We start from the raw sequence: 22,254 nt of genomic DNA on the forward strand, positions 1-22,254 counted from the left end.
TTATTGGGGAACGTGGGGAAAGCTGTGAAACCCTTGTTAAAATTCCTGGGGCAGCAGGCCAGGCAGGCAGTGAGGCAGAGCACAGGGTCTGTGCCAGCCGTGCCCCAGGGCAGGCTCAGCTCTGTAGCCATGGTATTTTCTGAAAAATCCTTTCCTTAGGACTTTTTCTCCTGAGAAGCTGAGAGGCCTCAGGAACAAACTGTAAACAATGGTTATCTGCTGCTGTGGAATGCAACAGGTCCATCTGTGATTTGGTTGTTTCTAATTAATGGCCAATCACAGTCAGCTGGCTTGGACTCTGTCTGAGACACAAGTCTTTGTTATCATTCTTTCTTTTTCTATTCTTAGCTTAGCTAGCCTTCTGATGAAATCCTTTCTTCTATTCTTTTAACATAATATATGTCATATATTTAAAATAATATATTTGATTTTATAATATTATAATATATTTAATTTATATATTTAATTTATATTTATAATACATTTCATAGAATATATATAATAAAATAATAAATCAAGCCTTCTGGCACATGGAGTCAGATCCTCATCTCTTCCCTCATCCTCAGACCCCTGTGACCACCATCCCACAGCTCTCCCAGCCCCTGTGCAGCACAGGCAGCCCTGCAGGAGCCCCTGAGCCCAGCCCAGCCCTGCTGCCAGCAGCAGCAGCAGCTCCCCAAGTGCCACATCCCTGCACGGAGCAGCCTCCTCTCCCCAGCACAAGGAGAAAATCTGCAGCACAGAGATGTCTCCTCCTGAACATCTGAGCAGTTGGTGGAGCTGGCAGGAGCTGCATTACCGAACAGCCCTTGCACAAAGCAGAGCCCTGGGCCTGCTCCTGCCCAGGGAAAGCACATTTCAGGGCTACAACATGGCCATGTCCTGGAGAGATTAAAGACAATTCTATCTTCTGAAGTAGGTAGGAATTTAACCATCCCCTAACCAGATCTCCCTATCCCTAGGGACCCTACCTAGACTAAGCACAGAAAAGAAAGTAAGTAATAGAAAAAAAATAAAAATAGGCTATTGTTATATGTTGTCATTATGGCATTGTTACTGTTTTGTTTAGTGCAACTACACAGTGTCAATTGCTGGAATCAAAGTGGTTTTTGGTTTTTTTTGTAATGATTCCTTCATGGTTTCTGTTCCCTTGTGGCTGCATAAAATGGCATCTAAAACCATCCCTATCTACCTAGCTTAAGCACAAAAAAGAAAAGTAGTAGAAAAAAACCCAACAAACTATTATTATATGTTGTCATTGTGGTATTGCTACTGCTTTGTTTAGTGCAACTACACAGTGTCAATGGTCACCTTTTCTAGACACTCGTTTTTACATATTAAATGGTACTAAGTCTCATAACTTGCTTCAATCATTATCTAGTTGCTGGAATCAAAGTGGTTTTTGGTTTTTTTTGTAATGATTCCTTCATGGTTTCTGTTCCTTTGTGGCTGCATAAAAATGGCATCCAAAACCACCCCTATCTACTTAGCCTAAGCACAAAAAAGAAAAATAGCAGGAAAAAAAATAGACAATTATTATATGTTATCATTATGGCATTGTTACTGTTTTGTTTAGTGCAACCACACAGTGTCAATTGTGGAGGTCACCTTTTCTAGATGGTTTTTGCATATTAAATGGTACTAAGTCTAATAACTTGCTTCAAGCATTATCTAGTTGCTGGAATCAAAGTGGTTTTTGATTTTTTTTGTAATGATTCCTTTAAGGTTTCTGTTCCCTTGTGGCTGCATAAAAATGGCATCCAAAACCATCCCTATCTACCTAGCCTAAGCACAAAAAAGAAAAATAGTAGAAAAAAAAATACTATTATTTTATATTGTCATTATGGCATTGTTACTGTTTTGTTTAGTGCAACTAAACAGTGTCAATGGTCATCTTTTCTAGGTAGTTTTTACATTTTAAATGGTACTAAGTATAACTTGCTTCAATCATTATCTAGTTGCTGGAATCAAAGTGGTTTTTGGGGTTTTTTTGTAATGATTCCTTTAAGGTTTCTGTTCCCTTGTGGCTGCTTAAAAATGGCATCCAAAACCCTCAGAAGTAAGAACAGCAAAATGGAATAACTAAACCCTTGTGATTTCTGGGATGTCCCTTGGGATTTCTTTTTTTTTTTTTTTTTTTTTTTTGAGTTGGCAATTTCTTGTAGTCATTTTCAAATAAAGCATTAGAAGCACTAAAAAGACCAACATTTTTTCAGAATCAATCATGATCAAACTAAAACATAATCATTAATTTTCTCAGAGCCTCCACACATGATTAAACTCCACCTCTCACCATGCTGAGGGCACAATCTCAACTCAATGGATGCACAGTGAGTTTCTTCAAGTTCTTTCCACTTCCCCCTAGTCTGATCTAAATGGCAGCAGTTTGGTTGGAAGGCTCATGTTCCCATAGCAGATGTCTAGGTGCTGGAAGCACATTTGCCAACCAAAAAGAGACACATCAACTATGAGCAGGAGGAGAGTAACTCAGATCTCTCACCAGCCAAGGACAGGAAGGAAAGCAGAGTGGTGAGATTGCTACAAAAGTGGTTTTAGTCTGCTGTTCCTCCAGTTTCAAGTTTTTGAGTACATGGCAGGAAATGCTGAACCTTTCAGTGAGGCTGCCTGAAGCAGCCCTGAGGAGCTGCCCCTTGGCACTGTGTGCTGCCTGGGGGTTCTTCAAGCCAACACTGGCAGCAAACTCAGACTGGGCAGAGCACACACCTAAAATAGGTTCAGAGCACTGCTAATGGATTTCCCTCCTCCCTTGGATGATAGACAGCCAGCTGTGTCTAACAGAGACATTAAATTCTGTAACAAATCTTTCATTTTAATCATTTTAATCAAAGGCATGAGAATCACTAATGCTGAGGTTACACTTCAGGAAATGGGAGAGAAACAAACAGCTGGATTGGATCAAAAGAAAATCCCATATATTCACTCAATGCCCTATTTCGGACAGTGACCACTAATGTGTATCTGTGGGAATGTATAAAAACAACTGAGGCATAAAATGAAATCTCCTTGATGGAACTGCCCAACTTCCAGGAGAGCTGAGGCATGTTCCCTGTTTGTCCCCTACACTGGGGACTTCATAGGAGCCTTCTTTTCTGCATCTCCAATTCACCTGTATGGCTCTGGTCACACAGAACCCCAAAACAGAACCCTGGTGGTCTTTTCAGAGCCAGCTTTGCTCTTAGACAGGCAGATGTAACTCTCAGCCTGGAACACAACTAAGGGAAGAAGGTGCTGCACAGAGAGTACCAGAGAAAGCTCCCCTGGGTAACACCATGCTGTGTAATAAAAACTACCTTTAGAAACTTGCAGTACCAACTTTAGACTTCAACCACTCAGTGTCCAGAGCTTACCCTACTGCTCAGCAGAGACTCCTGCCAGTGACCAGGCACACTTGGCAAGAACAAAGATAAAATAAAGGGAATTGCTGCTGTCTGCAGCTTCAGGTGCTCAGTGGATGCCCCCACCTTGCTTTGACCCTGTTTGCCCAGAGCACAGGGTGAAGGGCTTTACACACACAGCAGAGAATAAACACACTGCACTGCTTTTGGAATTAAAACCACAACAATTACCCATAACAGTCTGCAGCAAGACTTCATGCACACCAGTGTCAACACTGTAGTAAATGGTGTGCATGCACAGCTTTTGTCTGTGGGGAAGTTACCAAAGATGGACATGAAGATCTTTATTACAACAGATGATTATTACCACAGAAGATGTGCCAGGAAAACACAAACAGTGTATATTAAACCATATGGAGAACTTGCTGGTACATGGAGCTCAAAGTGCTTCTTCCACAATCCCACCTACCCACAGCCTGATCAATGCCCATCATCTGTGCACAAAGTTTAACTTTGTTTTATTAATAGTACCACAAAATCTGGATAAATAAGTGCCCTACTATATAAAGCAATATATTGGGATTTTTTTTCTCCTGCTGAAATAATTTCTAATTTAGTTACTATAGAAACCATCCTGCAGCCATCCTAAAAAAAAATCTCTGTATATATTTACACTCACACTGAGAAGAAGAAGAGGAGAAAAGCTGGAATGTACCTGTACATGCAAGAGACAAATGGCCAGAACCACCAGATTTGACAGTAATTTATAGGAACACAGCTGAAACTCCTTAAAATCTAACAGCAATATTCATTCATATGATTGCCATCACTAACAAAGCCATGAGCATGCAAAACCAGAAAATCAGGGCCTTTCTGTGCTGCTTGGGAAACAAATAGGCACAATAATGCAGGAACACTATTTTTTCTTGGAACTGAAAAAGGGAAGTTCTGAGCATCCTGACATTACTCTAATATGTCAAATGAAGAAGTCAGGGCTAACTGAACATGCCTTTTTTGCTCATTTAAGTTGCAGATGAGTGACAGCTAACAAATTACACAACAGCCTGTGACACACAGATCCAGACCAGCAGTTCTGCAGTAAAATTTAACAAGAGACAGCTTTACTCAGGTTTATTTCTTTTCATACAGTGCTGTCATAAACATTTAATAAATAATTCTACCAGGAGTATGCATGATTTATAAAATGTCTGGGAGGAGCTGCTAGCTTTCTCTCTTGCACTCTGTTGTTTGTACTTGTAAAATTGAGTCAGCTGTAATTTCAACAACCCTAAATCTTCTCTACGAGAGATTAAAAACACCAGTGCTACTTGCTGCAGAAGAAAAAGGTATTCCAGTAGTAAAGTATCCAAAAAGCCACTGAGACATTTATTTAACTATTTTGTATCCTGAAGGTTGAAGAGTTCTCAAAACAGAAAACCAAAGGCATTTTATGGAAGCAAATAAACGCTTTGAGTAAAAGGTTTCTGTTGGAAATAACCCTAGGGGACATTAACAGGCTTAGAAAATCTTCAGGTTGGCCATTTAATTTCTAAGATTAGATGAGACTAGTTTTGCAGAGTGCTAGAATTTGTGTTTTGTCACCCAAGTGTGTATGTGAAGACAGGAGCTGGGACAGTGGGCTGCAGCACCATCTGCCCAGGGGATGACACAGCAGAGCTCTGCCCCAGATGAAGCAGCTCAGCCTCTTCCCCACTGCCTGGGAGCCCTGCATGGGAACAGAATGGCTGTGCCTCAACCCAGGCAAGGTCAGTGCAGAGCTCAGGGGTTGTTTTCCGAGTTATTCACAGATTGAGGTTTGTCCAATTCTGGAATGTCAGCTGACACCACCAGCTTTTTGTCATGGGCACTTGTGGTCCTTTCCCTCTCAGATCTGGATTTTCTCACTGTGCTATGTCTGTGTCATCTGTTCTGGATTGATGCCACATGCTTCACACAATGTTACTTGAAGAGGATTTTGAAAATATTGCTGGGTAGAAAATGAGACCACCAAAATATTTCATCATGCTAAACTGTTCCCAGGAAGACAAACCTACATGCAGAGTTAAGTCAAGATGCCCCCACAGCTGAGACACTGCAGTTCATCCCCAAACAAAAATTTTTAAAGCCTGGAGACAGTGATCTACATTGAGGACTCCAGACTAACACTGCCTTTGTGTGGTGACAGACCCAAGTTCAAACTGAGAATATCATTTACAAATAGCTTCTATCTTTTCCAGCACTATTCCAATATATTGCACTGGGCCAGTATATACCTTTTGTTGAAGGTTGTCTATTTTTTCATAGTGTATCTAATTTCTGATTAAAGAAATCAATTATGGGAATTAAGTTTTTGTCGATTTACAAAATAACATTATTATCCTGCTGTCAAGTATCTATGCTAGTACTTTTCATCCTTCAGAGCATAAAAATATTAGTATGCAGAGTAAGAAATAATTGCTTTCTGAAATAATGCTAGAAAATTCCACCTAGGAATAAAGTGGAATCTCTTTAAATTAAATTAGCTAGCATTAGCATTCAAAAACTAGACACGATTTAGGTCAACCACTGATCTCCCTTAATGTGGTAATTCACATTTTCTAGTAGAAACACTCCCTTATACACACCTCTCAGTCCCCTACTGCTCATCTTCCTCATCCATTAAAACAGAACACTGACACTTAACCCTGCAGTGATGAACAAGTCAGCCTTGCTCATGCAAAGTTCACACTTGGCTTGAAGCACGCTGAATAATTCCACTAATTTCCACAAGAACACTTTGCACTCTGTGTATCTGAGTCCAAGCATTCAGCAGTGTCAGGGGCTAATCACAGCAGGATTTTTGTAGGGAAAACTGGCAGGCAGTGCAGGGAAAGCAGCACAAAGCTGTGCAGCCATCACTGAGGTGCCACTGTTTGGTCTGTCCCACCAGCTGTGCCTGGCTCCAGCTGGGACAGAGTTAATTCTGTTCCCAGTGGCTGCTGCAGCCCTGGTTTGGATTCAGTGTGAGAATAATGCTGATAACACAGAGATGTTGTAGCTGTTGCTAAGCAGAGCTCACTCCACAGCAGTTTCCCAGGCTCTGCCAGTGAGGAAGTGCACGAGGAGCTGGGAGGGAGCACGGCCAGGAAGGGTGACTGGAACTGGCCAGAGGGTGGAAGGGAGGGATGGACACAACCCAGTACAGAAACTGGGGGCTGGTGGCTGCTGGGGAGCTGCCACATCAGCCAGCAGGTACTGAGCAGCTGGATGGAGCATCTCCTGCTTTTCTTGGGTTTTATTCCTCTCTATTTCTCCTTTCATTACTATTATTATAACATTTTTTATTTCAGTTTTTAACAGATTTTAGTCCACAGGCTTTACCTTTTCTGTGATTCTCCTCCCCATGCCATGGAGGGAATGGGAGGGGAGGGATTAGATGGGTGCATGGTGTTTAGCTGCTGGCTGACAGCACTTGGTAATCAAAACTTCTCTCCAGAAAGATGCAATGATACAGAAACCCCTTTTGCAGACTGATCCATGAATCAATGTTGAACCATTGTCAATATTCCCGTGCTGTTTAACCCACCTGAGGGATTATAATCAGAGATGAGCACTTAGCTTGTACTTAAAAGAGGTTTGCAGAGAGGTGCTAATTAACACAACATACAGCAAAAATGAAGATAGGTGTTAAGAGATATAAAGCTCAAATAAATTTCACAATTCTAATTTTAAAACAGAAGCACTGGATAGGAAAGCAGAGACACAAAATTTTGTCACTGCCATCACAGGCAACCACATAACAGATGTGGACTGTACTCAGCCCAGAATGACAAACAGAGCATCTCCAGGCTCTCCAGAACTGCTAAAGAACCCTGTCACAAAAGAACAAAAGGCAAAAACCGTGGCACGTAGCACAGGAAAGGCAAAGATCCCAGAGACAACAGCAGTGTGTGAGTGGCAGTCCCAGCAGGGAATTGAGGGATAAATGACCATGGGAGTCTCAGGAGCATTCTGTGTCCCCTGAGAGGCACAGGCACGCTGGGGAGGTGATCACAGACACAGGGACAATCCTGTGGAGGTGATCACAGACACAGGGACAATCCTGTGGAGGTGATCACAGACACAGGGACAGCCCTGGAGGTGATCACAGACACAGGGACAGCCCCTGTGACAGTGCTGCTGCCTCACTCTGGGGCTGGGACACTCCTTCTGCTACAGACAGCAGAGCACAAGAAAGCTCCTTCCAACTCAGCAGAGCTCTTAGAGCAAACAGCACTATTTTTCATCATGAGAACTGCAGGCTGAGTTGAGAAACAACAGGATAAACAAGAGGATAATCAAGATGAACAAAATTACAATTTTTAAAGAGGGCGCAGCCATCAAGTGTATGATAAATGATGCATAACTGAAAAAATGTTGGTGCTTCTCTCCCCATGTTTTCCAGCTCACCAGAAATAGCCTTTCAAGAGAGATATTCACCCAGTAAATATCTCTGTAATTCTCCTTTCCTTTACTTGCTCATGGCTTGTTTAACGTGCCTGCGTGGAATTTCACATCCCCATCCCTTTGCAGACCTTTCCAATGAGAAACAGGTGTCTCAGGGCTGGCTGAGAACACAAGTGCACTGTGTTTATCAGCTGTGTAAACTTACATTGAAGAAGTTGGTCTTGTTCCTCTCACAGAAGAGGCCCTGTGCAGGCATGTGCTTCAGCTGCTGCCAGGGCACCCCACTGCCCAGCAGCACGTCCCGGGCCCACTGCAGGTTCTGTGGAAACAACAGCCAGGTCACATGGAGGCAGGAGTAAACGTCACTGTCACATTTTCTGAAAAATCCTCTTTGCCCAGGATTCTTCTCCTGGCAAGCTGAGAAGCCTCAAAGAAAAATGAAAACAATATTATCTGATTCACTTCTCCTGTGTTTGCCGCTTTGGAATGCGGTTTGGACATTGTTTATCAACTGGTCATTGTTTGATTGGTTCCATGTGAATTGTTTTAACTTAATGACCAATCACAGCCAGCTGTGTCAGGACTCTGGAAGGAGTCACAGGTTTTCATTCTCATTCTTTGTAACCTTCTGTCTGTATCCTTTCTCTATTCTATAGTACAGTTTTAGTATAGCATTAATATAATATAATATAATATAATATAATATAATATAATATAATATAATATAATATAATATAATATAATATAATATAATATAATATAATATAATATAATATAATATAATATAATATAATATAATATAATATAATATAATATAATAATGTCTTCTAAGAAAATGGAGTCAGAGTCATCATTTCCTCCTGGGGAACCAGCAAATACCACACAGGGGATGCAAAAGCCACCACAGGTGAAAGTACAAAACAAACTACACTTTTATTTATTAACCTGCAATGTCTTTTCTCATTTTTGTCATACTTGCTGTTCCATTCTCCCCACACACTCACAGCTCTTTCCCTTGGGCCCACCACCTGCAGGGAATAACCTGCCAGAGCTGAGGCCTCGACCCTCAGGCTCAAACTGCAGCTTTCCTTTAGTGGGGAGGGGAATTCAGAGCTTTTGGCCCCACCCAGCATTGCCCTCCATGTAAGTTCACCTCCCTGGAAATTCCACAACTGAGATCAAACTTGGATAATAGTGCTCAGTGAATTAACAAGAAATTATCAGTAGGGGACCAAATGATAGATGACAACCAAAAATTGATAAAAGCAGTATCCCTCTAAAATTTCAATGCATGGAGCTCTCTTTTGTAGCTGAGAACTAGGGACAGCTGCTGGCTCCAGGCAGAATGTTACCAACAGATGGGACAGTTATTAATTGTGAGGTTTCACTGATGGAAGTTTTGCTTTACTTCATTTTTTATTTCAGGGTTCAAAAGTGGCATTTGAGTTGCATTTGACCAGAAGACATCACAAGAGAGGACATGAAAGAAAGGAAGATGTTTGGTTCATAGAGACAAATAAGAATGTTGCACTCTGGCTTGTGTGCTGTGGTCTGGAAATACACTTCTGTGAGTCATAAAAGTGATTAAATCATGTCCATCCAAGAAGCACATTCCAGCTGTAATATCCTTTCTTTTGTGTATATATTTGTGTGTTGGGTTGGGGGTTATTAGAAAAGTTCCTGTGTTCCAGAGTATTTTTATTTACAAGACCCTGGTGAAACAGTGGAAGCTCTGCTCCATCATCAGTGCCTTTGTGCTAATGACAGCAATCATGCAGAAATCTCCAATGTCTCACCAGAACTGCAGCATCCCCTCGAGCAAAATGCTGATTATGGATTCATGTGCAGGAGAGCTGAACACTGGCAATAATGACCAGATATTTATGGGTGTCAAGAATCCCTCATTCCAAGAGCTCACAGAGGTACTTACACAGGGCATTCATGATTATAGTGCAGCATAATCAATGGGATTTGGACAGCTTTGTTTTGGTATGGAACAAATACATATTCACTCATAAATATCACAAGGTACTTTCTGGCTGGTCATGGATATCAGTAAATTTAATTATTATCACTAAGTGTCAAATTTAATTAAGACTGAAGAAAGCAGAAGGTGTAAACTCAGCTGCATACTAACTTTCTTCTACATAACTTCTTTTGTAATATGTATTTCTGTAATCCTGTTAACCTAATCCTGAAAAATACTTGGAAATACATACAGAAGAAAATACAACACAAGAGAAGCTACAAAAATCTGGTCTTCCATGAAAGCCATCTTGTTTTGAATAAAATCAGAATCCAACAAAAATAATCCTATTGGATCATCCAAGATCCAGGCAGAGAAAATGCTTTATTTTGTGCTAATCATAGTCATCAGAAGTGTAAGTTAATTCCAAGTGTGAAAATGAAGTAAGACTTGCCTAATGTGTGGTAATCTGAATCTTACAGTTAAAACTATCACATAAAAATTCAAGGAAAACAAAATCTTTAAGAAAGTTACCATCCCACCACAAAGCTTAGATCTGAAATCCCATCTAAAGAAATGTTAGCCGTGGATGTATTCTCAAATGAAAACAAGGAAAAGGTTAAGAGATCATTAATTGTGTCATTAATTGTAGCATCATGCTCTGCTGCTGGGATGTGCAGTGCACATCACACTGACCATCCACAGGCATGTGTTTGGTGCACATAATTCACATGCTTTTATTGAACAAGATGATGGCAGCATCCCAGCCAGGAGGAGAAAAGATCATTCAGACAAATGGGGCAATTACACGGTAACTTCACACAATCAAAGCTAATAGGAATAAAAGACATAGTTACAGATTTTCCACTACCCTTCTCCTTAAATCAGCATGATCACTTATTGCCAGTAAATATGCCTGAGCAGGTCTCAACTCATTAGATTTTACAGAGTCTGCTCTGCTTGGTTTTCAGCTGATGAAGTTATTAGGAGTGGGTGAAGGGATCCAGGACACAGCAAAAAGGATTTATTCTTCTTGGCACACTGCTTGCCAGCCTCAAAGGCTGGATTTGGCTGTCTGACTCAGGGCAATTATGAAATACTCTTTCCAGTTCAGCTGTTGCCTCCCACATCTTTATCACCCCAAGATTCAAAGACAAGATGACTGACAGGGTACAGTAACTTGCAAAAAAGCTGAAGTAGAAAAGGAAAATCTCTTAGGGCCAACCAAGTGGAACTGAATCACCTGGGATGGACACCCCTTAACTCAGTGGTGTCAGAAACACCTTTACCTAAACTATAAACTCCACAAAGTGTTTCTGGGAGGTGAACAAAACCCTCCACTATACTTTAATCCTTCCCTCTGATTTCTTTTACAGTCCATCAGAAGGCTTTGTCTCAAAAACCTCCTCCTCCATCAAATAAAAGCAAAATAAAATGACTACTGATTTGAAGGGTGGCCTTTTAAATGAATTGTTATTATCAAACTGTTTCTACTTAGAGTGGTTACATCTACTATGTCTGTCTCTAAGTACATATTAAGCCTACAAACATATAATCTTGTAATTTTTACATGCATGTATTATGTTGGTTTGACCAACCTGCCACATCACTGACCTCATGTCACACCCAACATTTATTTCCCCATTAAGGGCTCTGGTAATAACAGACATTACAGAACATACAAACTTAAAAAACTCACACAGTCTTTGTGAGCAGATTCTTGCAGGATTTACAGAGCACTTTTTATTTGAGATTAAAAAAAAGCATGTAAGTAAATATTTTTCTTTCCTGACAACCTGCTGGTAACAGATTATCAGACCAGTTCCACACACTGATCCATAAGGACAATAAGATGAATATTTTACACTGACAAACAGTGCCATGTCCTAACTTCTCCTTCCAAACTGTGCCAACATTCATTTCAGAGGCAAAAGTCACAAAGAATCAAGACTTTACTTCAAGACAATATTAACAGGAAACTGAAACTACTGCCCAAACTGGCAATGAAGTAACTCGTGAAAATTCATTTGTATTTGCCTGCACATTTACTCCAACTAAAGACAGCTATGTACAAATTTCTTCTGATAACAGACTAAAACAAAGAAAAATAGACTCCAAATATTAAGCTGGATTTTGCAGGGGGAAAAAAACCCAACAGAACATGTAGCCAAACAAAATGTGCATAGAGTTTGAAAAGATATTTAAAAAAGCACTCAACTATCTTCACTAATCTCACAACAGCAAAACCAGGGAAGCTGTGAAATGGGAGAAAACAGATTGCATATGGAAAACTTGTTTTTCTGAGCACTATGGAGACCTGCCAATCCTCTCCTCTTCCCAGCCAACCATGAATTTTGGCCATCAGTCTAAATTCTTCATGCAAATTCCTGGCGTTGGAACATAAATGCCGAATTTTCCAAGATGGTTATACACATTTAAAAATTAATCTCAGTTTTCTAAAATTTACCACTCTGCCCCCCAACAACTCAACCTGATGTAACTTATCTCATTTTTTAAATCAGGCTGATCATGAGTAAATGTAAGCATAATTCTTACTGCAGTTTGTGCTGACAGTGATCCATTTTGTGTTTTAATTTTCTGCAGGAGTTTAACTTCACTAAAAACACAGTAATGTTCCACTAAAGCACAGACATTGGGCATTGCTCTACAAAAGAACCTGAATGAGTCACTGAAGAAAGAAATGTAAAACTCATGTGAAAATATGTAGTGCACATATTGCAATAAGAAGATTTTTTTTGGGTTTTGCCATGCCAAGTGTTCATTATGGATTCTGCAGAAGTAATAGAAAGGACAGTAGTAATAGAAAGGACATCCAAAAGTGCTCCTTGAAGCCAGCCTGGTAACTACTAGGCTCAAACAGGCAGGATTTAGTTTTTCGGAGTTCTAAGAGGAAACAGATTTAGACAATGTGTATTTCACATGGAAATCCAGCACTGAGTTGATATTTATATAAGGAGGGAGATATAAAAAGCAAAAGAGAAAGCTTCATCAGGGAAAAATAATGGAAGAAAATATTTTGCAAGTAGTTCCTCAGGCAAGGCCGTGCTATTTGAACCAATAAATTAAAAACAGCCAGCTTTTTTTGTTGAATGTTGATACAAAATCATGTCAGCAACAGTAATGACAGATTGCAGGAATCTATGGCTCCTATTCATGATGAGCTCCATGGAAAAATTAACAACTGTTACATACAAACAGCGTAAGAATGTTTGCAAAACAAGCTCTCCATAAAAAGGGTGATATTTTTTCTGGATAATCACTCACAAATGGAATATTCATCACCTTCCAGTGGCTGGCAGGACTTGCCTGTGCTCCCTTTGCAGTGACACTGGTGACATGGCTGATCCAGGCCAGGGGAGCAGCAATTGTTTTTTGTTTTGTACAATTTGTTTCCCCTCCCTGTTGTTCACATAAGTACTTGTGGGGAAGAAAACTCAGGAAGCCAGGGAAAGCAGCATATGATCTAATACAAGACTTCCAAATATAAAATCTGTGAATTAAAACCTTGATTATGACAAATAGTGAAATACCTCTGATCATTTCAATGTACTATTCCTACCCATTTTACCATTAAAGACTTAGGATATCAAGAAAGTTTATCTGTGTCACATGATGTGTTTACACAATATTGATTAATTTCTGCTTCCAAGTCACTTTTCAGTTCACTTATTCAGTAAAATAAATAATTGCTGTCATTTTTATGAGAACATCTTAATTTATGTGACATATCTGAAATGTAATTCTCTGCTGAATGACAGAAAATTACTTCGTTCAGTAATAAAAAAAGAAATTTTCTCCTTAACTGACCTCACACACGAGTCAGACAATCCAGGAGCTGAAGACTTCAGTCTTCAAGTGTAGCTTCATTCCAAACTGCACTGAACAAGATGTGTTTTAGCACTGACACTTCTGCACCAGAGCCAGTGGCAGCACAGCTGGTTTGCTGGGGTGTTGGACAATACTCTTTTCCTGACCCAGAGATGGGCCAACTGAGAGGTGTTTTAAAACCTTTTATTCTATTTTCAGTCTCATGAGGAGAGTGGGATAATACAGATGTTATAATTCACACCATCACAATCAGAAGCTAATTATTTCCTAATTGCAATACTATAAGTGATACACTATAAGTGAAACACTATAAGCATTTCTTGGCCTGTCAGCTTCAGCCACACCATGCTCTAAATGCCTTAAAGCCAATCATCTAAAATTACCCCTCTGGGTCCTCCTACAATGCATCTTTCATAGTTCTATTTCTCTAAAGTATCCAGTCTTATTTGCAAGGCCATCTGTCACGACCCAGAACATCCCCCTGGCTGTCCAGGATGGGCAGGACCCCTGCCAGGGGGCTCAGGGACCCTGGCACAGACCCCAAACACCTGTGGGTTTGATTATGACCCATGGAAAAAAATTACCAACCTTAGATGAAGATCAGCAAGCCACAACACTTGGGTAGAAAAATAGTGAAATTATCATGGGGTGGAAAAGTAGATTTTAGGGTTTTGGTATGGGGGTTCAGGAGGCAAGATGGAGGGAACTGGGTGTGTCCAGCCTTTCTCCTTCTTCTTCTTGGCCTCCATCTTCTGCTGTGATGGTGGCACTCACAGATTGGTTTAGAGTAGAAGCTCACTGTCTAACACAGGTGATGGGTGTTGGGAAGGAATTGTAAACATTGTACATGTAGTTTTTAGTATAAAGACATAACACAGCCTGGGGGCAGGCAGAGTGCCTGGAACTGTCCTGCTGGACGGACCTCGGCAGGGCAGGAGAAAATTTTTTATAGATAAGAAACAATGAACAACCTTGAGGCTGAGAAATGAAGAGCCCTGACTCCTTCTTCAAGCACCAGGCTGGAAAAAGAGACTTTTAACAATCTCAGGGTTTCTGATAAGCTAAAGGTCCTGACAGCCATCCTTTGAAACTTGTTTCTGGTTCAATTTCTCTCTCAACAAGAGCTGAGATAGAAAGCTGATAGAATTGATAGAGTTGATAGAGCCTGTCCTACTCCATGGCATTCCTAACTCAGCGTTTCTTATCTCGAGGTTTGCATACAGCTACACACTGAGAACTCCCTCCAGATCCCAATCCCCCTGGGGCTCACTGGGGCCCAGGGCTCACCTTGTGTGTTTTGCTGTAGGTGTAGAGGTAGGCCAGCCTGTAGAGGCTCTTGTAGTGCTGGGGGAAGCGGCTGAGGCACAGGCAGAAGGAGGAGATGCACTGCTCCGTCAGGAACTTGCGCTGCTCCTCCAGGTCTGTGGGGAGGCCCTGGGGGAACTCACAGGCATCCTCTGCACAGGGCTCAGCCTTCTTCTTGCAGTCCCACTGGGAGCCTGGGGCCATGGCAGCTCTGGGGGCACTGCCAGGAGCACACTGAGGGTCCAGCAGCAGTTTCTGGGCAGTAGGCTCAGTGGGATCATAAGACACTGAGATCTCCAGCAGCTCCTCTGATTTTCCTGCAGTTGGAACAGTAAGAGAAAAGTGACAGTGAAAATGCCATTTCCAAATGGCAAATGACATCTAGAAAATGACAAAAATTCAGTATGACAAAAGGCAATCCTTTTCTTCATTAAAGCACAGACAGAAATATAAAAAAAAATTCATGACTATTTGTGATGTGCATTGAACAAGTGATCTGCAACTCATTGACAGAGCCACACCATGGTGTCTCCATTGTCTTCATTAGGGTTTTATCCTGGTATCTCCATTGTCTTCATTTGGGTTTTACCCTGGTATCTCCATTCCCTTCATTTGGGTTTTACCCTGGTATCTCCATTCCCTTCATTTGGGTTTTACCCTGGTATCTCCATTCCCTTCATTTGGGTTTTATCCTGGTATCTCCATTGTCTTAATTTGGGTTTTATCCTGGTATCTCCATTCCCTTCATTTGGGTTTTATCCTGGTATCTCCATTGTCTTAATTTGGGTTTTATCCTGGTATCTCCATTCCCTTCATTTGGGTTTTATCCTGGTGTCTCCATTTGCTTCATTTGGGTTTTACCCTGGTATCTCCATTGTCTTAATTTGGGTTTTATCCTGAACAATAGTTAGGAATTCACACCTTACACAAAATATAGGGTTTTACATAGTCTTGGAAGATTGAGGTGGAGGAGTGAAAAAAGCCAAAATAAAAGAGTAAATTCAGGAATATTTTATTGCAAAGAAAAGAAGAAAGAACAGAAAATGCCATCCTCCCAAGTGAAATGTTTTATTCTTAATAGTCTGTCTAGAACACAATCCCAGAACACAAAATGGACTCAGACAGAAGGATCAGCAGCAGCTCACCTGGTCTTCTGCATAATGTAGGACCTACAATTCCATGTAAATATTTCTGTGATTAACTGGGTAACTTATAATTCAATTGAACCATCTTTCACTCAAGGATACTAAATCTTACTTCAGAAATCATCTTGCTACAGTGGCAGCTTCCACATTTCCTGCTAGCTAACCACTGCTGCTGGAAACACACATCCTACATGCAGAATAATTTCCTTAACTTTGATCTTCAGTCATGGAAGTTTACCATGCCTTTGTCTTTGCTATGATAAAGAGTCTCTTACATTAGATCTTATCTCCCAGCAGAGTGTACAGATACACTAAAATGTACTTCATCCTCAAATATAAAGCTGCTCCATAACTTTTTCTCTCATAAGGCTGAATTTTTGAGTCAAACATGTTTTATAGAACACATATTTTTCAAAATGTGCTTGCCTGATGTCTATACCCAAAATAATTTTACTGTACAGGTAGCTTTATGGGAAACAACATCTGTTCTAATAAACACCACTAATTTAAGAATGCATTTGATGGTTTTTCTGACAGACAGATGATGACAATAACACAGCTCACTGCAAGCCTGAAAAAGAGCCATGATTTTAGTCTAGTAGCCAAATACTACTGGATTTAGTGATTATGGGAGTAAAACTAGGAACTGGCATCTATTTCAGCATGTTAATGCAAGCACCACCACAGGCTTCCTTAGCTTGGGCAAGACTGAAGTAAAATATTTTTAAAAATTAGAAACTAAGGTAATCCAAGTCTGCAAACAAAGACAAAACTGCTTGGCACTTGTTCCTAGTGAGATCAGGGAAGTGGTTCAGGACTCTCCACAGCATGATCTCTGGATCTCTGGAACTGGGAAAGTGTGAGCTGGCAAAGAAGACTTAACATCCCACAAAAAGGCACAGCCTGGAAAGGTGGACAAAATTTACACATTGGTTTTGTTTGTCTTTCCCTGTTGAAGTCCAGCCTCTTTATCTACTGCCACATCCAACTGTACAAACATCAGACAAAGGGAAACTCCAGCTAATGGATTTTGAAACCATTTTTCCAGTGGAATACAGAACATTTAGTACTATTATATATGGAAAAATCTGGTAGAGAGCAATTCTAGCTCTCCACTGGAATGAAGTATACAATGGAATAAAGCATCTAAATTCTACTACTTAAGCTCTTCTCTGTACTGAATATGGGACAGAACAAAAGGTCATCTATTCCTGGGGAAAATAAAAAAGTCTTGTTTGAGACTATATTCAAATAACTACTCTTTAAATTATTTAAAAATATGAAACACTGAAGAAAAAGCAAATAATGACCTAAAAGAAGGCAAGTCAGTCAAAGGGCCAGCAGACAGCAGTTTAGTTTTTCTTTGTAAGATTTAACAGACAGAACAAATTGGATTGGTGGACAAATTAATGGGGCACAGCTCTAAATTTAAGCTACACATAGAGGCAGCAATGATACCTAGTTCAAATCCTCAGTCACAGTGCAGCATATTTCAGTGCAAGCCAGGAGAAACACTTTAATGAGACTACTGCAGCTGACATGATGATCTATTAAATCAGGCCTACCCTTTTCCTCTGCAGATCCCAGGGTCTCTTTGAGCACCAGAGTATCAGCACAGGTAGCAGAAATCCTCTTCTCTGTGTAAGTCTTCTTCAGGCTGTCCTGAGAGCTGGCAGGCTCATTGAACATGTCCTGTGTGGAGCTGGAGTCAGACAGCACTGCTCCTGTGCTATCCTGACTCCTCTCTGCAAAGAGATAAAGAAGGAATGCATCTCTTCATAGCCCTCAAGCTGCTGCTTGTCTCTTGGTAACAGCAACACAAAACTCTGCAAACTCTTACAACTGCCACACAGGATCCCTTACCACCACCAAGGAAAGGTATTTCATTCTCACCACATTTCTTCCTAGAATATAATCCTGGAATTTGATTCAAAAGCAATAAAGCTCAATTTTCAAGAGCAGTTAGGCTGGGGACACAGTATTTCAGGCAGTATGGCCCTGGAAAATCTCCCAGGTTTACTGGACCCAGTATAATTTTGAACCTGACACAAGCAAAGTTCAATTGACAAGAGAACACCATGAAGAACAATACTGGTAAAAATTACTCATGAAAGAAAGAAAAATCAGTAAAATTAGAGGGCAAAGACTTACAGGGGTGATCTCTGATGCCAACTATCCTGCAGGTGTAAGATGCTATTCAACAAACACTCTGAAAGGTGATTGGATATGGCAAATAAACAACACGTCAAAGAACCAGGCCTAACACAGACAGGGAAACTGGACCTCGAGGCAGCCACAGAAGAAAAGGAGAAGTGACTTTACCTTGACAGAGTGGAGCAGGGGCTGCTGACTACAGCACAGTCACAACTAAGCTGTCAATGAGCACAGGAACAGGCATTGTGACTTTATCAGGGGGATAAAACACACCTCAGAACAGGCAAGTGAAAACCTCCCACTCATGTCTGAAACCTGCCAGATATAACCCAAGTTCTTTACATCAAGGGTTATCAGAGGCAACCCTGCATGAGTAAAGAACACAGCTGAGTGTCTCTGACAGAAAGAGGCCTGCACATTCCCACTGAGATGGGGAACTGGCATTTTTCCATATTGTGCCAACAATTCAGTGTTCAATATAAAATTCCTATACAGGCAATTCCCTTTAAATCTGGAGTCCAGAGGAATTATTTCCCATTTCTTCTTAAGATACTGATACTTGATTCTGCCCAATTTATTCTTAAGATACTGATACTTGATTCTGTGATCTAGTTAAAGATGTCCCTGCTCATTGCAGATGATCTTTAAAGGTCCATTCCAATCCAAACCATTTTATAATTCTGTACAGAAATGGCATAACCAGGAGGGGGTTACATCCATTGTCTAGGCAGTTCCACTGCATTCTGATTCATCAATTTTATTGATAAGATCAAGAAAGAAAATTAACAAAGCAAAAGCCCTTGCTTTGAGATGAGCAGATAATTTAATTAAATTTCTTCTGTTCCATCTGAATTGCACTTGTTCAGGAGAGAGCTAAGGGCCTCCTATGAATTTATTTTATCAAGATAAATCCCTCTGCAAACCTTCAGCTTGCAGATCAGGTTCTGCTAATTAGGATTCCAATGAATTTAAACCAAATTTGATGCACTCTGTAGGTTTTTCACTACCACACAAAGAAAACCTTCCCTTTCAGTGAGCAGATCTTAATAAAACTATCTTGGAAAAGAATGGGGGAACAGTATTTGCTTCCTAATTGGAAGCTATAGAAGCTGGTTAATGATGACAAGTTTTATACAGAAAGAATATAATTACAAAGAATGGGAAGAGAAGATTCTGAAGAGAGGTCAGTCAAGCTTTAAATGACTCATTTATAAAGCTTTAATAACTTTCTGTGGTACAAATCAATACTATTGAACTCCCAGTTGACATCAGGGAAATCATTTACAGTAGCTCCCTTGGTATTTTTTTTTTAAAGAAGTTTCTGTATCTGTGGCAAAGAGGCTGAATTACTCATCTAGGGGAAAAAAAATTGCAAATTTCCAGATGTTGCCACAAGCCTGCAGGTCAGTTCTGATGTGTGGGTTATGACAGATGAAGCATCAGAATGTAAATCAAGAAATGCCAGAGCAATATGCCTGGGTGAGATCAGACACTGGGAAATTACAATAGTTTTTCATCATGCAAAGACAGACAATGATTCAACATATTAAATTTCAAATGTATGTATGAGCTTTTCCTTATGGGAACAAATGTAAACACCTCCTTATAATTAGCCAGCTAATTTAATTTGAAATTTCTGCTTAAATAAGTGTGGGTCTAGGTAGGGATGTTTATTCTCCTTTTCTTTCAATATATTAACCCTGTTTAAAAAATGACATTAACATTGGGCTTCTTAACCACTGGAAACCAGAGGAAGGTGACTATTGAGACAACTTTCTATTATATTAGATATTCCTTGAATGCAGCAGATACTTTCAAACTAAGTGAGCCAGATGGAAAACCCTGGAGTATTCCAGAAATTAGCAGCAGCCACCAATTATTAGCATTAATTTCTCAGAAACCACAGAGGATGGGTCAAGTCCCAGGGAATGTAAAACAAAGTGCAGTGCTTATCTTTACAAAGGATGAAAGGTCAAAGCTGTGAGCCAGCCTGCCTTCATCTCCCACAGAATTATTTGAGCATTAATAAATAAATCCTTCTCTAAGCACCTAAAAGGTAACAGGATCAGGAGTGGAAAATGTGTGAGTGGATCCCAGCACACACATTTCACATGTGAATTTGTGATGAATTTGTGAAGAATTTGTGATTCTCAAACCAGAACTGGCCTAAATGTCAGGCTACTCTACACACACCTCAGCAAAGCAGCATTCTTGAATGTGCAATCAGTAACTTCCCAGAAAAAATCTGTAAGAGCCTTCCTGTTCTACTGAGCACTAATGAAAATTAAACTTAATTACAGTGTCTGTATTTGGGACCCACATTTTAAAAAAGACACTGAAATAGGGAAAAATTAATTCAGAGGAGAGGATAAAAATGAGAGATTAATGAGATGACATATGAAAATTACCAGGAGAATTGGACTTATCTTAAAAAAGATGAGGTAGAATTTCCAAATACATATGATTAACCAAAATAAAAATACAATAATTGCTGTTCATATTCATTAGGTACAGTGCAATGGGTTTTAATTGCAGCAAGAAAATTGACTTTTTTTTGCCCTCATCTCTATCTTAACTGCTACATAGAGTTAGAAAATAGCACAGTGAACCAACCTACAGTCACTGTGGGCTTTCAAAGACAGGCAAACAGCCATCAATTGTTAGGTTACCCAAGATGTTCCTTAACATAATAAAAACCTCTGTCAACACCTAAATACTGCAGTATGCAATGCAGAACTTGTGGCAACTGCAGCAATGCACATCCTAACTCTGGTTTTCTAAAAAGAAAAAAAAAGAATATTTTGTATACATGGAATTACTATTCTCTTCTAGCCTAGCTGCCAAATACAGCTTTTTTTAATAAATATAAATATGCTAGATGGACACACAGCAGATATTTTACATTTGTTGTGCTGTGAAGTTTTTCCTTTCTCTGGAAGGAGCTCAGTGCAGTTGAGGCAGTCATTATTGCTATTTAACCTGGGTGCCAAGGACTGCAGTGTGTGAGGCAGAGAGTGAATTCCAAATTCCCAACTGCTCTCAACACCTGCCCTTCTGAATGACTCCAATCCATGGAGAACATCAGTGCTTTTTAATAATTTCTGCCATAATTAGAAACAATTTAATGCAACCCAGTGTAATTTAAGAGTTAGAAAGTATATGTTTGTATATTTTACATATATTTTTATATTTCCATTTGAAATATTTGATATTTTTATATTTTGTTTACCTATTTTCTTAGTTTCCCCATAAAATATATAAATATATAAAATATCTTTTTATATATTTATATATTTTTATATTTAAAATTTAAAAAATACTTTATATTTTTATATTTTGTTTACCTATTTTCTTAGTTTCCCCATAAAATAAAGAATATATAAATATATAATATATAAAATATATTTTATATATTTATGTATTTTTATATTTCAATTTTAAAATATTTAATATTTTTATATTTTTACCTACTTTCTTAGTTTCCCCATAAAATATAAATATATAATATACAAAATATAATATACAAAATATTTTAATATTTGTGTATATTTTAATATTTAAATTAAAATATTTTTATTTTAATATTTTGTTTACCTATTTTCTTAGTTCCCCAACAGCAATAAGACAAGCTTTTCCAAAAAGCTGGGGTGGTCTCTTGTTGTAAGAGATTGATAAATCAAGGACTAAATATTCTTTTGAGGTCCCTCCCTGTAAAGTTTCTTATTACTTCAAAAGCCAAGATAAAAATACAGCTGGGTATTAATGTCCCAAAATTATTATCTGTAGCAGAAATGAAGAGCCTAGGGAGAAAGTTCTACTAAATTGTGCATAAGTAACTGCAACTACATTCCTAGGAAAAATCTGATCTGATAGTAGATGTTTCTCCTTGGTATTATTATATTTTGTTTCATTACTTCATTGCATCATTCCTAAGCTTTAGGAAGATTTCAAACAACTGGATGAGCTGAAATCTCAATTTGATGTAAAGTTAAATATTTCATGTTTATCTCTAAAAAATTCAGAAAATGGCACTTGAAAGCAAGAAGTAAGTTTT

General features: G+C 39.4%; 1 protein-coding gene across 1 annotated transcript in view; it reads right to left on the reverse strand.

The window, feature by feature from the left end:
- The window catches only part of CABIN1 (calcineurin binding protein 1), a 116,619-nt gene that overhangs the window by 55,555 nt on the left and 38,810 nt on the right, over positions 1–22,254 (reverse strand). The window contains exons 28-30 of the mRNA XM_059485268.1: positions 17,612–17,791; positions 14,884–15,218; positions 7,987–8,100 (exon numbers count right to left, since the gene is read on the reverse strand). Coding sequence (XP_059341251.1) covers positions 7,987–8,100; positions 14,884–15,218; positions 17,612–17,791 — 629 coding nt within the window. The remainder of the gene's footprint in view (positions 1–7,986; positions 8,101–14,883; positions 15,219–17,611; positions 17,792–22,254) is intronic.

The sequence above is a fragment of the Ammospiza nelsoni genome, chromosome 18, assembly GCF_027579445.1.
Source record: "Ammospiza nelsoni isolate bAmmNel1 chromosome 18, bAmmNel1.pri, whole genome shotgun sequence".
NCBI classification, from domain to species: domain Eukaryota; kingdom Metazoa; phylum Chordata; class Aves; order Passeriformes; family Passerellidae; genus Ammospiza; species Ammospiza nelsoni.